General features: G+C 41.1%; 1 protein-coding gene across 2 annotated transcripts in view; it reads left to right on the forward strand.

Moving 5' to 3' along the window:
* The window catches only part of PANX1 (pannexin 1), a 78,417-nt gene that overhangs the window by 46,760 nt on the left and 15,728 nt on the right, over positions 1-15,929 (forward strand). For both annotated transcript variants that reach the window (XR_002734412.2, XM_023225635.2), the window contains exon 2: positions 4,024-4,163. Coding sequence is in view for 1 of the 2 variants with exons in the window: in XM_023225635.2 (XP_023081403.1) it covers positions 4,024-4,163 (140 nt within the window). In the remaining variant the exon portion in view is untranslated. The remainder of the gene's footprint in view (positions 1-4,023; positions 4,164-15,929) is intronic.

Below are 15,929 nucleotides of genomic sequence, written 5' to 3' on the forward strand. Positions count from 1 at the left end.
GGATCTAGAACTAGATGTACCATATGACCCAGCCATCCCACTACTGGGTATATACCCAAAGGATTATAAATTATGCTACTACAAAGACACATGCACACGTATGTTTATTGCGGCACTATTCACAATAGCAAAGACTTGGAATCAACCCAAATGTCCATCAGTGACAGACTGGATTAAGAAAATGTGGCACATATACACCATGGAATACTATGCAGCCATAAAAAAGGATGAGTTTGCGTCCTTTGTAGGGACATGGATGCAGCTGGAAACCATCATTCTTAGCAAACTATCACAAGAAGAGAAAACCAAACACCGCATGTTCTCACTCATAGGTGGGAACTGAACAATGAGCTCACTTGGACTCGGGAAGGGGAACATCACACACTGGGGCCTATCATGGGGAGGGGGGAGGGGGGAGGGATTGCATTGGGGAGTTATACCTGATATAAATGATGAATTGATGGGTGCTGACGAGTTGATGGGTGCAGCACACCAACATGGCACATGTATACATATGTAACCTGCACGTTATGCACATGTACCCTAGAACTTAAAGTATAATAAAAAATAAAAATAAAAAAAAAAAAATAAAAATGTAAGTAGAAAAAAAAAAAAAAAAAAAAAAGAAAACACACGAAGATCTAATGTGTTTACCTTCCAATATTATCTTGAAGAGTAAATGAGATAGAGGATATGGAGGTACATTTGAAAAAATGCATCCTGATGGTCCCTGTCCCAAGCTTCCTGGCCCCCTGGCAGCAGCTGATCACCCTAACCTGCTGCCTTTAGGTGCCTTTAGGCAGCCTGGGTGAAGGTGTGGGCCCAGAGCCCAGCTGTGCTGGTCCCCTGTACCCTCCTGCTTTGCCCCCCTCTTCACTCCTGCTCTTTTCTCCCCATTTGTTTCCTGCCCCTCCGTGGCTGGCTCCAGACGTCCTTGACTTTGTTTCCCATTTCTGGCCTGGGAATACCCAATACCTGGGGATTGGTGTGTTTCTTTTTCTAGGTATGCCATTGACCCTTCCCAGGAATCTCTCCCCTTCCCGGCCACTTGGAGGAACCACCTACTTAGACCACCCCCATTCCAACAAAGCCCTGGTCCCCAGGAGCTCCTCCAGCGTGGCCTTGTAGTGGTGACTGGCTTAGAGAGGAGTGCTGAGAGAAACTGGGAGTTGGATACAGATTTAAATGAATGCTGCTACCATTCACTAGCTTGGGAAGGGGATTACTGAACTACTTGGAGCTTTGGTTTACTCCAGGGGAAAAGGAAGATAATGATCTGTCTCTCCACTTGGTTGTGAGGCTTAAGTGAGGTAATGATTTAAAGGGCTGGTTGGTGTCTAGTGAATATGAGTTGCCCACTGCCTTTTCTTCTGACTTTCCATTCCAGATGAAGACTTTTTATTAAGAGCGTCACATGTTTCTGCCCTCCTCTCTCTGTTATATTTTCCTTCTTCCTCTTTTGCAAAAGCTTTGGTATAAAAAGTATAGTTATGGCCGGGCACGGTGGCTCACGCCTGTAATCCCAGCACTTTGGGAGGCCGAGGCGGGCGGATCACGAGGTCAGGAGATAGAGACCATCCTGGCTAACATGGTGAAACCCCGTCTCCACTAAAAATACAAACAATTAGTCGGGCGTGGTGGCGGGCGCCTGTAGTCCCAGCTACTCAGGAGGCTGAGGCAGGAGAATGGTGTGAACCCGGGAGGCGGATCTTGCAGTGAGCCGGGATCGTGCCACTGCACTCTAGCCTGGGCAACAGAGCGAGACTCCATCTCAAAAAAAAAAAAAAAAAGGGTAGTTATTTCTGCTCCAGGAGTTTCTACCGCTGCCTTGATGGGGGAGGTCCTCGAGATCCCAATATAGAACTTGAAGCACTCTTTCCTATAGAAAGAATGTTAATAAATGTTGGATACTTGCATTGTGAGGACTTTGCCTAAGGAACATTCTGGGCCAGGCAGGCTTTTGTGAAATCATAACAGCATTATTCATTTTCATGAGTAAGTACTCGGACAGATGTTCCCAAGCAAGCAGCTTATCAACAACCTTACCAGAAACCATCCGATTATAACCTGAGGACTGCCTGTCCCCTCAGGTATTTGCTGTTGCCCTCACAAGCCTTGGTAGGTGGTTGGCTTAGGAAGCGTTTCACACTGATGCAGGAGCTGTGTGAGCTTAGCTCCAAGTCCTTTGCTGTCTGGACTACTCTTTTTTTTTTTTTTTTTAATAAAATCTCAGAACTTAAGTTTAATGGGATAAGAGAGTCAGAAGGGACCTTGAGATACCTTACCTGTCCCCCACTCAAATTTAAGCCGTTCTTGAATGGCAAGAACTACCTCTATATAGAACACTTGCTGATGTTTGTGACTTTTCATGATGATTTCCGGCAAAGGCTTTTGCTAAGAAGTCCTTTCTTGATGTCTGTGGGTGCACAAGTCCCTGATGGGGAAGAAGTGCTCAGGGCCTTGCCACATACCACTCCTACCACAAGAATACACTCTCCTGACAACATCCCCACCACTTATGTCTTGTACCATGAGCATAAAGGCCACCCCCTCCCCAGGCAAAGATAAGTGTTGAGGCCTTTTATGTGCCAGGGATTAGGGAAGTCCAGCTCGGTATCTTTCCACTGTCCCTATCCCTGCTCCATAGGCTGGGAAGGGAGAATGGTAGGCACATTCCAGTCTTTAAGGCAATACGAGAATCCGCTTGTTACTTCATCTAGAAAAATGTAACACTAATTCAGCAACTTCTGGGAACCAGACACCCTAGCAAGTGCTGCAGCAAGTTTTTGTTGTTGTTGTTGTTGTTGTTTTTGTAGTCACCACAACAAATCTGTAATGTGGATACACTATTAATGTCATTCTTATTTTAGAGATCCCAGGCTTTGGAAAGTTAGTGACTTACCAGCTGTGACTCACCCTGCTAAGAGTGGCAGAGTCAAATTTAAATATGACTCACGTCAGAGCCCAGTCACTGAGCACACTCCCAGGCTGTGTTGGATGTGGAAGAGAGTGTGCCTGTCGTGGAGCCTTAGCTCTGACCCCTATGCCTGTGACACACACACCCTTGAATGTGCCAGGTGGGGACAGGGGATCACGGCTGGGCCAGGCAAGGCTTAGCGCCAACACCTGTGCTACTACTGGTGGGAACGGGAGGACACGGCTCTGCCTGAGCCTTACAATCCTATTGGTCAGTTTCCCTCCATGGCCTGTGTGTGTCAGGAGCGCAAAGAGTCTTCCAAATGGTAGGTTTTACAGATGTGACAGTAGCATCTACAGAGAGATGTAGTCTTCAGTTTGCAGCGGAGAAAACCAAGTCCCAGAGTCCCTTCCCAGAAGAGCGAGTAAATGGCAGAGCCCTGACAGGACCCAGGTCTTCCCATTCTCCATCTAGCGCCCATCTGCTGTTGGGAGGTTTGCGGTCTTGAGCATTTCCCTTCCTGATATAAACAACTTGGGCTGCAGTTTAGGCCTGTTTCTTCTTTAGTGTTAGAGGAGGTAGAAAACCACTGATTTCCCATCCAGTGTTCTATTACCAAATGTTCCCTTCGGCTTTCTCTTCCTCAGGCTAATAGTTCTTTGCTTCTTTGTTCTAAAAGAACTTTTTTTAGTCCAATTTTCTGCATTCAGGTGCCTCACTGACCCTCCCACATAACCTTTCCTTTTTCTCAATCCTTACTCCAAACTAAACCACCTCTCTCCACGCTTGCCTCATGCATTTTAGGTCTGGTTCTTTTCCTGCTTCCTTTTTCTTTGTATGGTAGTTCTATTTCTTTTAAGAATTTTTCCCCAACTGAGGCCAAGCTGCCATCATGACCAGTGTTGGCCAAAACCACTCTGCGATCTTTTAATAAGTTTTAATAAGAACTTGGGTGTTTATTTTTAGTTCTGTCCTAATGTCTCCACCTCCTGTCCTGGTGCTCCCTAACTTAGACAAAACTAAAAAACTAAAAACATGTGACATGGGGATAAGGGTCCAGGTAGTTGTGTTTTCATTCATTGGAAACTATCTGTTTTGCTTCTCAGGTACACAGATAAGCTGTTTCTCTCCAAGTTCTTTCTCCTGGCGTCAGGCTGCCTTTGTGGATTCATATTGCTGGGCTGCTGTTCAGCAGAAGAACTCACTGCAGAGCGATTCTGGAAACCTCCCACTGTGGCTGCATAAGGTAAAGGGAGACATTTCCAAATAGAAACTGTTTGCTTTATAGATAAGGAAACTAAGTCCCAGGGAGACTGCCAAAGACCACACAGATATTGTAGCCAACCAGGGCTGTATCGCGATGTAAAACTGTAGCACCTTATAGTCAAAAAGAACCTCTGAAATGACTTGGTGTAGGCACCGTCATTTAGCACAATGGGGCAACAGAAGTGTTCTTTGGGTTTTAGCTCTATAACAGCAGGCACCTCCTGGGTCTTGTCACCTTTATATCATAATGCTCAGCAGGATGTCTGACCCATAGTAGGTTCTTAGTACATTTTGAGTGGCAGAGCTAGGATTCATGCATAGCTTCTCAGCTAGCGCCTTTTATACCACACACAGGGTCTCTTGCAGAAAGTAAGGACTGACCTAGAGTTCAGTTGCTTCTAGGTGATATGTTACTGGAGCATCGAAAAGCCTAGTGATGAGGCCCTCTGGGGGTGTTGGCTGTATCACTGCTTTTGGAATGGATCCCTTTGCTTTTGATAGATCCAGATACTGCAGGGAAGGGGAGATTGCTACACAAGAGACACCAATGTCTGGGTTCCACTTCCCATAGAGAAGGGGTACAGTCAGGCGCTCTGTCGTCAGGGAAGTGGTGGTTTGTGCTTGCAGGTGGCAGGGGATGTGGCGAGGACTTTAGGCAGCAGTTGACAAATTTGTGCAGAAGAATGTTCTCTGAGTTATGAAGTGATTTCATTAGGTCTTTTCTGTGATTATGAAAGTAGGACTTTGTTTCAGCCTGTCATTAATTTCAACCACTGTTTCTTTTGTCCATTGTGAAAACAAATAGAATGTGTATCTTCTGGTATTCTTTTCTGCTGAAGAAAATACAGAATTTTAGCTTTCGAAAACCCAAAAGCCAAAGTTTGACTCTCTTCTGCTTTGACCTGCTGCCAGACACACCATCAGCATCCTTCCTCATAAAAGGAATGATTTAAGGGAGCTATGACTCAGGCTTGTTCTCCTTCTTGTTTGTTTACAGTTGACCCTTGAACAATATGGGGGTCAGGGGCACTGGCTCTCTGCAAAGTCACAATTTTGCGTGTAACATTTGACTCCCCCAAAACTTAACTACTGATAGTCTACTGTTGACTGGAAGCCTTACTAATAACAGAAACAGTCAATTAACACATGTTTAATATGTTATGTGTATTATATACTGTATTCTTACAATAAAGTAAGCTAGAAAAAAGAAAATGTTATTAAGAATATTATAAGGAAAAGAAAATATATTTACAGTTGGTGCAAAAGTAATCATGGGTTTTGCCATTAAAAGTAATTGCAGGGTGGGCGAGGTGGGCGGATCACCTGAAGTCAGGAGTTTGAGACCAGCCTGGCCAACATGGTAAAACCCCGTCTCTACTAAAAATACAAAAATTAGACAGGCATGGCTGGGCACGGTGGCTCATGCCTGTAATCCCAGCACTTTGGGAGACTGAGGCGAGCAGATCACTTGAGGTCAGGAGTTCGAGACCAGCCTGGCCAACATGGTGAAACCCCATCTCTACTAAAAATACAAAAATTAGCTGGGCATGGTAGCAGGCGCCTGTAATCCCAGCTGCTCAGGAGGCTGAGGCAGGAGAATCTCTTGAGCCCGGGAAGTGGAAGTTGCAGTGAACCTACATCGTGCCATTGCATTCTAGCCTGGGCAACAAGAGTGAAACTCCATCTCAAAAAAAAAAAAAAATTAGCCAGGCATGGTGGTGCATGCCTGTAGTCCCAGTTATTCAGGAGGCTGAGGCAGGAGAATCACTTGAATGTGGGAGGTGGAGGTTGAAGAGAGAAGAGATCACACCACTATCACTCCAGCATGGGAGACAAGAGTGAGACTCCAAAAAATAATAGTAATTAAAGAAATATATAAAAGGAATAGCAAAACCCACAATTACTTTTGCTCCAACCTAATATTAAGTGGAAGTAGAACATCATAAAGGTCTTCATCCTCATTGTCTTTATGTTGAGTAGCTGAGGAGGAGGGGGAAGAGGAGAGGTTGTTCATGCTGTATCAGGAGTGGTAGAGGCAGAAGAGAAGCCCCATAAAAGTGGGCCCATGTAGTTCAAATTCATGTTGTTCAAGCGTCAACTTTATTGCTTGCCATTTTGCACAGTGGTACCCTATAGTGACTCTTTTCTTCATTTAGGTCGGGCTTTTCTCTTTTCTCTTTATTTTCAGCCATAGGTGGGTTCTTGTCAGCTCTGCATGGTTTAGTAGCCAAGGCAACATGTAATAGGACTTGCAGTGTGAATGGCCACAGTTCTAGAGCTTAACAGCTTGCTTTGTAAATCCAAATTTTTACTGTAGTTTCAGTTCGTTTGTTATAGTGTTCTCATGAAAATGGAGAGTTTTAATGAGTCACTGGGCTGGTTTGATGGATCCACAGGAGAATTGTCTAATGTAAGAGTTGGCAGGCATGTTAGTAATTATTTTAGAGCAAGAATAAACTAACAGATATTTTATCCAGATGCCTTTTACATTGAAGGGTAAGGGAACTTTGAGGGATCTAGCCTAAAGGTCATAGGACCAGTTGCTGACTAACACACCAGAGCTCAAATCTTCAGACTTCTAGCCCATTGCTCTTCTAGTCAAGGAAGGGGAAATCTGGAAACAGTATGGGTAGCCAAATCTTAAGTTACATGGTATTGATGAGAGATTAAGAAGCCCTCTTTCTGGCAGTGGAGGACTGCTTGTTTGAATGGAGGTTCATCTGAGTTTCTCAGCAGAGCTCTTGCCAGATTCACAAGGCTGGGGACCGAAATTGAAGTCAGGACCTGCCACGTTGGAAGGACCCTTATTAGCACTCCTTGGCATTTGCTTGGGACTCTGAAAGGCTGTTCTTTGAGAATAAGGGGCAATCCAGAATTAATCTAGCTCCCATAGGGACTAGAGTCCTGATTTAAATCATTGCAATAGCAGTTGAATGACAGAGATCAGGGATTGCCAGTGTGTGGTCTACTTGCCTGCCCGAAGTAAAAATAAATCCTTTCTGGAGGATTTTCTGGGTGTAATTATCATCCACCTTTTTTTTTTTTTTTTTTAATTATTTTTCTCTTCTTTTTTTTTTGAGACAGGGTCTCACTTTGTCACCCAGGCCGGAGTGCAGTGGCACAAACATGGTTCACTACAGCCTCAACCTCCTGGTTGTAAGGCGATTCTTCTGCCGCAGCCCCCCAAGTAGCTGGGACTACAAGCATGCACCACCACATCTGGCTAATTTTTGTATTTTTTGTAGAAATGGTCTCAAACTCCTGAGCTCAAGAGATCCACTCATCTTGGCCTTCCAGAGTGTTGGGATTACAGGCGTGAGCCACCACACCTGGCTTATTGTTATTTTTAATTTTTATGGTTACATAATAGTTGTATATATTTGTGGAATACATGTGATATTTTGATGTAAGCATACAATGTGTAATGAGCAAATCGGGGTAATTGGGATACCCATCACCTTAAACATTTATCATTTCTTTGTGTTAGCAACATTCTGATTCCATTCATATAGTTCTTTTGAAATATACAGTAAATTATGAACTGTAGTCAGCTTGCTATCTAAACCTAGATCTTATTCCTGTTATCTAACTGTATACTTACACCCATTACCATTCTCCTTCCACTACCCTTCCCAGCCTCTGGTAACCTTCACTCTGTTCTTTATGAGATCAGTTTTTTTAAGCTCTCATGTAAGTGTGAACATGGAGTACTTATCTGTGCCTGGCTTATTTCACTTAACATGACATTGTCCAGATCCATTCATGTTGCTGAATTTAACAGGATATCATGTTTTTTTAATAGCTAACTAATATTCCATTGTGTATATGTACCACATTTTCTTTATTCATTCATTGGATGATGGACACTTAGGTCGATTTCCGTATCTTTGCTATTGTGAGTAGCTCTGCAATAAACATGGGGGTGCAAATAACTTTGATGTTCTATTTCCTTTCTTTTGGATATATACCCAGCAGTGGGATTCCTGTATCATATAGTAGCTCTGTTTTTAGTTTTTTGAGGAACCTCCATATCGTTTTCCATAGTGGCTATACTAGTTTACATTCCTACCAAGAGTATAGAATGTCCCCCTTTCTACACATCCTCACCATTGTCTTTTCGATAAAAGCCATTTTACCTGGAGTGAGGTGATATCTCATTGTGATTTTGATTTGCATTTCCCTGATCAATGATGTTGACCATTTTTTTCATATACCTGTTTGCCATTTGAATTTCATCTTCTGAAAAATGTCTATTCAGATTTTTTGCCCATTTTTAAGGTTTTTTTTTTTTTTTTTTTTTTTTGATACTGAGTTGTTTGAGTTTCTTATATATTCTGGTTATTAATCCCTTGTCAGATGGATAGTTGGCAAATATTTTCTCCCATTCTGTGGATTGTCTCATCATGTTAATTGTTTCCTTTGCTGCATAGAAGCTTTTTAGCTTAAAGTGATCCTTCTTGTCCATTTTTGCTGTGGTTGCTTGTGTTTCTGAGGTCTTACACCAGAAATTGCTTATCCAGACTCACGTCCTGGAGTGTTTCTCCAGTGTTTTCTTCTAGTAGTTTCATGGTTTTAGGTCTTATATTTAAGTCTTTAATTTATTTTGGTTAGATTTTTGTATATGATGAGAAATAGGGATCTGAGTTCAGTCTTCTGCGTATGGATACTCAGTTTTCCTAGCACCATTTATTGAAGAGACGGTCATTTCTGTATTGTATCTTTTTGGCACCTTTGTTAAAATGAATTGACTATAAATGAGTAGATTTATATCTGGGTTCTCTATTCTGTTTCCTTGGTCTGTGTGTCTGTTTTTATGCCAGTGCTATGCTACTTTGGTTGCTATGGCTTTGTGGTATAACTTGATATTGTGATGCCCTAGCCTTGCTCTTTTTGCTCAGAATTGCTCAGACTACTGTGGGTCTTTTGTATTTCCATATACATTTTAGGATTGTTTTTTCTATTTCTATGAAGAATGTCATTGATATCTTGATACATTTTGCATTGAATCAGTAACTTGCTTTGGGTAGTGTGAACATTTTAACAATATTAATCCTTCCAATTCATGAACATGGAATATCTTTTAATTCATTTATGTCCTCTTCAATTTCTTTGATTAGTGATTTATAGTTTTTATTGTAGAGATCTTTCACTTCTCTGTTGAGGTTTATTCCTAGGTATTTTATTTATAGCTATTGTTAATGAACTTACTTTCATGATTTCTTTTTCAGATTGTTTGCTATTGGCATATAGAAATGCCTGTGATTTTTCTATGTTGGTTTTGTATCCTGAAACTTCAGTGATTCATTTATCAATTCTAATAGTTTATTGGTGAAGTCTAGATTTCTCTCTATATAAGATCATATTGTCAGCAAGCAAGGATAATTTGATTTCTTCCTTTCCAATTTGGATGCCCTTTCTTTCTCTTGTTGAATTACTGTGACTAGGACTTCCACTACTGTGTTGAATAAAAGTGTTAGAAGTGGGCATCCTTGTCTTCTTCCATGTCTTAGAGGAAACGATTTCAGTTTTTCTCCATTCTTTGTGTCACTAGCTGTGTTATAAATGGTCTTTATTATATTGAGGTATGTTTCTTCTGTACTCAGTTTGTTGAGGATTTTTATCATCAGGGAATGTTGACTGTTACTGAATGCTTTTTTGGCATCTATGGAAATGATCATATGGTTTTTGACCTTCATTCTCTTGATGTGATGTATCAAATGTATTGATTTGCGTATTTGAACTATCCTTGCATCCCTAAGATAAATAAATCCCACTTGGTTGTGATGAATGATCTTTTTAATGTGTTACTGAATCAGTTTGCTGAATCATTTTATTGAGGATTTTTATATCTGTGTTCATCAGAGGTATTGGCTTATAATTTTCTTGTGTCTTTGTCTGATTTTGGTATCATGGTAAGACTGGCTTTATAAAATTATTCCCTCCTCAAAGGACAGTTTGGAATTATTCCCTCCTCCGTTTTTTTGAATACTTTAAGTAGGATTGGTATTAGTTCTTTTTTAAAAGTTTGGTAGAATTTAGCAGTGAGTGAAGCCATCAGGTCCTGGGCTTTTCTTTGATGGGAGACTTATTATTACTTATTATTACTGCCTCTCCCTTGTTACTTGTTATTGGTCTATTCGAGTTTTGTATTTCTTCATGGTCCAATCTTGGTAGGTTGTATGTGTCTAGAAATTTATCTTTTTTTTTTTTTTAGGTTTTGCAATTTATTGGCATATAGTTGCTCATTATAGTCTTTAGTGATCCTTTGAATTTCTGTGGTATGAATGATAATGTCTCCTTTTTTGTCTCTTAATTTTATTTGGTCTTTCTCTTTTTTTAGTCTGTCTAAAGGTTTGTTGATTTTGTTTATCTTTTCAAAAAACCAACTTTTAAATTTTATTGATTTTTGTATTTTTTTTAAATTTCAATTTTAATTTATTTCTGCTCTTTAATAGTCTACTGAATTTGGGTTTGGTTTGCTCTTGCTTTTCTAGTTCTTTAAGATGTATCATTAAGCTGTTTATTTGAAGTCTTTCTGCTTTTTTGATGTAGGTGCTTATTGCTTTAAACATCCCTGTTAGTACTGCTTTTGTTATATCCAGTAGGTTTTGGTATGTTGTGTTCTCATTTTCATTTGTTTCAAGACATATTTAAACTTATTCTTAATCTCTTCATTGACCCAGTGGTCATTCAGGAGCGTATTAATTTCCATGTTTTATGTAGTTTCCAGAGTTTCTCTTGTCATTGATTTCTGACCTTGTGGTCAGAAAAGATACTTTTATGATTTCAATTATTTTGAATTATTTGAGATTTGTTTTGTGGCCTAACATATGGTTTATCTGTGAGAATGTTTCATTTGCTAAAGAGCAGAATGTTCTGCAGCTATTGGATGAAATGTTCTGTAAATGTCTGTTGGGTCTATTTGGCCTACAGTGTAGCTTGAGCCTGATATTTCTTTATTTTCTGTCTAGATGATCTGCTCAATACTGAAAGTCGGGTGTGAAGTTCCCAACTATTATTGTATTGGGGTTTATCCCTCTTTAGCTCTAATAATATTTTCTTTATATATCTGAGTACTCAGCATTGGGTGCTTATATATTTACAATTGTTATACCCTCTTACTGAATTGATTCCATTATTGTTATATAATGACTTACTTTTTATCTTTTTACAGTTTCTGTCTTGAGATTTATTTTATCTGATATATGTATAGCTATTCCTGTTCTTTTTTGGTTTCTGTTTGCATGGAATATATTTTTCAGCCCTTCATTTTCAGCCTATATGTGTCTTTATAGGTGAAGTGAGTTTCTTCTCAGCAGCATATGGTTGGGTTTTTAATCCAGTGAGCCATTCTTTCTCTTGATTGAAGAATTTAGTTCGTTTACATTCAGTGTTATTATTGATAGGTAAGGGCTTACTACTGCAATTTTGTTATTTGTTTTCTGGTTGTTTTGTTAGTTTCTCTTTTTTTCCTTTTTCTCTGTCTTCCCTTGTGTATAAGCGATTTTTTGGTAGTATGTTTTAGTTTCTTGCTTTTTATTTTTTGTGTATCTATCATAGGCTTTTACTTTGTTTGCCATGAGGCTACACACTAGGCTGTGATTGGAGTTAAATTATCTTCAGTTTAAAATAATTGGTTATGCGGTTGGGCGTGGTGGCTCACGCCTGTAATCCCAGCATTTTGTGAGGCCGAGACGGGCAGATCACCTGAGGTCAGGAATTCAAGACTAGCCTGACCAACATGGAAAAACCTTTTCCCTACTAAAAATACAAAATTAGCTGGGCATGGTGGTGCATGCCTGTAATCCCAGCTACTTGGGAGGCTAAGGCAGAAGAATTGCTTGAACTTACCAGGAGGCGGAGGTTGCAGTGAGCTGAGATCGCACCGTTGCACTCCAGCCTGGGCAACAAGAGTGAAACTCCATTTCAAGTAATATAATAATAACTATTATTATTATTGTTGGTTATGTTATTAACCATTTATTTTAAACTGAAGATAACTTTATTCCAATTACAATGAAAATTAAAAAACAAGCAAAGAGAAAACTAAAAAATTCTGGACTTTAAATTCATCCCCCCGTCACTTTCAACTTCTTGTCTCTTTATATCTTTTTATATTGTCTATCTCCTAACAAATTGTTGTAATTATGATTATTTTTGATAGATTTACTTTAGGGTCTTCATTTTAAGGTATGGGTGGTTTACATACCACAATTACAGTGTTAGAGTATTCTGTATTTGTCTGCGTACTTACTTTTACCAGTGAGTCTGTAATTTTAGATGATTTCTTGTTGCTCGTTAGCATCCTTTTCTTTCAGACTGAAGAACTCCCTTTACCATGTCTTGTAAGACAGGTCTAGTGTTGATGAAATACCTCAGCTTTTGTTTGTCTGGGAAAGTCTTTATTTCACCTTTATGTTTGAAGGATAACTTTGCTGGTCATGATATTCTAGGTTGGAAGCTGTTTTCCTTTGGTGCTTTGAATATGTCATCCCACTCCCTCCTGGTCTCGTAAGGTTTCCACTGAAAAGTCTACTGCCAGATGTCTTGGAACTCTTTTATGTGTAATTTGTATCTTTTCACCTGGTGTTTTTGGGCTCCTTTCTTTGTCCTTAACCTTTGAGAGTTGGATTATTATATTCCTTGAGGTAGTCTTATTTGGGTTGAGTCTTCTTTGTGTCCTTTAACCATCTTATACCTGCATGTTATGTCAGGCATCTGCCTGGTGCTTTATTTTACTGTGACTGAGCCTGATATCTAAGGTGGAAGACAGTATCCTCTGTACTCTTTCCTGTCCTTTCACCAAGTTGAAAGATCTCTCCCCAAGCTGCACTGCTTAGAGTTGGGAGAGGAGTGATGCAGGTGTTCCCCTGGCTGGTACAGTTAGTGTCATATTGGGTCACATCCCAAGCCCACTGTTTCTAAGACCAGTGCAGCACCAAGGCTTGTCCAAGGCCTACAGTTACTATGTTCTGATTGGCACTCAGATTTATTTGGTGCCCTAGGTCACTTTAGTCAATTGGTGGTGAAGCCAGCAGGAGTCGCGTTTCTCCCACTGGGGCAGAAGATCCCCCTCTGGCCCAGGCTGATCTAAATGCTTCCTTTGTGGGACCTGGCAGAAGTCTGCCTGGTGTTGTGTGTGGCTATGACAAGGTAGCACTGAGTTCCAGTGCAAAGTCCCATACTCACTTTGCTCTCCCTCCTTCAAGCACACAGATTCTTTCTCCAGACTGTACTGCCTGGTTTTAGGGAAGGGGTAGTGTAAGCAATGCAAGACCGTCCTTCCTACTCTCTTCAATGCCACTTACCATGTTATGTTAAAACCAGGTACAGTGATTGCTCATCTGATGTTTTGGTTCTTAGGAAGGTACTTTCTTGCATGGATACTTTATATCTTTTTATATTGTCTATCTCCTAACAGGGGGGTCAATCATTGGAGGGTTCAATTCAGCCATCTTGCTCTGCCTCCTCTTATGTGCTCTCAAATTCTTGCTCAGGTTTTTCATATATGATATTCAGCACTCACTAGGAAATAACTAGGTGTACAAGAAAACCAAGAGAAAAATCAGAAATGGAAACAAACCTGTTGGAGATTCAGATAGTAGATTGATCAACCATGCATTTTAACTAGTCGTTAATAATATATTCAAAGAATTATGATTATATGGAGATTTTTACAGAGAACTGACTGCAAATTGCACCAAAAGAATCAAATAGAAATTCTTGAGCTGAAAACATTTAGTCACAGTTGATTTCAGCTAACGTTGATTGATATGCTAGAATGTATGTGCAGTGGCAGAGAGCCACAGATGACGTGGTCCCTTCATCAAGGAGCTCGTTGTTTAGTGGGAAAATAACCATGGAAGAAGGCAGCGAAAGGGAATAATCAGCTAAATGGTGAAAGGAGAGTGTTTCAGACAGCAGTGAACTCTGTTAAATGCTGCTGCAGAGAAGCCAATGCAGTCTGGGAGAAATAAAACTTACTGGATTTAATGAAAACATTAGGGATCCAGCAGGAATGATTTTAGTGGAGAAGTGGGAGGCAGATGGCTGTGGTGAAGAGTGAATGGGAGGTAAGGAAATGAAGATGATTAGACAGTTTCTTCACAATTTGTTTTCCTTTTCATAAACTCTCTCTTCCTGATAACCAGAAGAGAGAGGAACAAGCTGGGTGACAGGAAGGAAAATGCAGGCCCAGCAAGCACAAAAAAAGCACTGCCTGGGAGGGTGGGAAGCGCTTTCTGGGAGAGGCATGGCCTGCTGGGGAGCAGTGGGCCCTTGAATAACTATGCAGGGTAGGTTAGGTTACAGGGGACTTTGAAAACTAACCAGATGGATGGGCTAAATGCTGGGGACAGCGGGAGCCATTGCTGGTACCTGAGCTGGGTGAACTTGGTGATTGCAAGAGTTAAGCCTCAGTGACGGTGTGCAGAAGGGAATAGAGGCAGGGAGAGCCACTTGGTAAGCACAGAGTGAGGGTTCTAATTAGGGAACAGAAAGGAAAAGAAGCAGTTATGTCCAAGAGGGCAAAGAGCAAATAAAAAGCAATACTCTGTGTCTTATTGCTGATTAGGAGATTACGCAAAAGGATAGTCAAAAGTGACATCAAGGGCCTAGACCAGGGGTCAGCAAACTTTTCTGCAGAGGGCCAGATCATAATGTTTTTTGTCATTGCAGATCACATGGTCACTGTCGCAGCTACTCAGTTCTGCAGAGTAGACATGATCACTTGTGGCCAGATTTGGCTTAGGGGCAACAGTTTGCTGATCCTTGGTCTAGAGTGACAGCAGTTGAGATCTAGAGTGACAGCAGAGGAGGTGGGAAGCGCATCTTTCCTAAGGCTCGGGGCATCTTTTCTAAGATACGGAAGTAACAAGATGTGCTGATTGGACGTGGGAAGATGAGAGAAAGATCAGGATGAAGGACGTGACCAAGGTTTCAGGCACTGGATGGAATGACACCTTTCATGACACTTGAAGAAGCAGATTTTGGAGGAAAATCAAAGAGTTCTGCTTGAACATGTTGAATCAGATGCTCCATGGTCCAGAGGATGTATCAGGTGGGCAGTGAGATATGGTATCTGGAGATTGCAGGCTAAAGTAGAGCTATAGATATGGCAGATTGTCAGAAAATAGATAGTGTTTAAAGCTATAGGAGTGGATGAGGTTTCTTAGGGAGTGATTATATGTAGATAGGGGCAAGGTCTGACGGCTGCTCCAACATGGAGAGAGGGTGGGGTAGGACTAGTCAACAGAGGAGACACAGAGAGGTGGGGTGATGAGGAAAGTGTCAACAGTGTGCTGTATGCTTGAAATGCAGGGTATCTTGTAAAGAAAGATGGTGTCAATGTAATAACCTGTGACAAATGCTGCCAAGAGGGCGAGTAAGGTGAGGACTGAGACTTAAGTTAACTCTACATTTGGATGGTGTCATGGGTTGAATTGTGTCCCCCAAAAGATATGTTGAAGTTTTAACCCAGTGTGCCCTAAAGTGTGACACCTTATTTGGAAATACAATTATTGCAGATGTAATTAGTTAAGATGGGGTCCTGCTGCAGTAGGGTGGGCCCTTAACCCAGTATGACTGCTGTCCTCCTAAGAAGAGGGGAAGTTGGACACAGACGTGCTCAGAGGGAAGACAGCATGAAGACACTCAGGGAGAAAACAGCTGCATGCCCACAGGGGACTGGATTGGAGTTACGCGGCCAAGCCAAGGAATGCTGGGGCGCCTGGAAGCTGGAAGAGTC

Source organism: Piliocolobus tephrosceles, chromosome 13 (genome assembly GCF_002776525.5).
Source record: "Piliocolobus tephrosceles isolate RC106 chromosome 13, ASM277652v3, whole genome shotgun sequence".
Lineage (NCBI taxonomy): Eukaryota > Metazoa > Chordata > Mammalia > Primates > Cercopithecidae > Piliocolobus > Piliocolobus tephrosceles.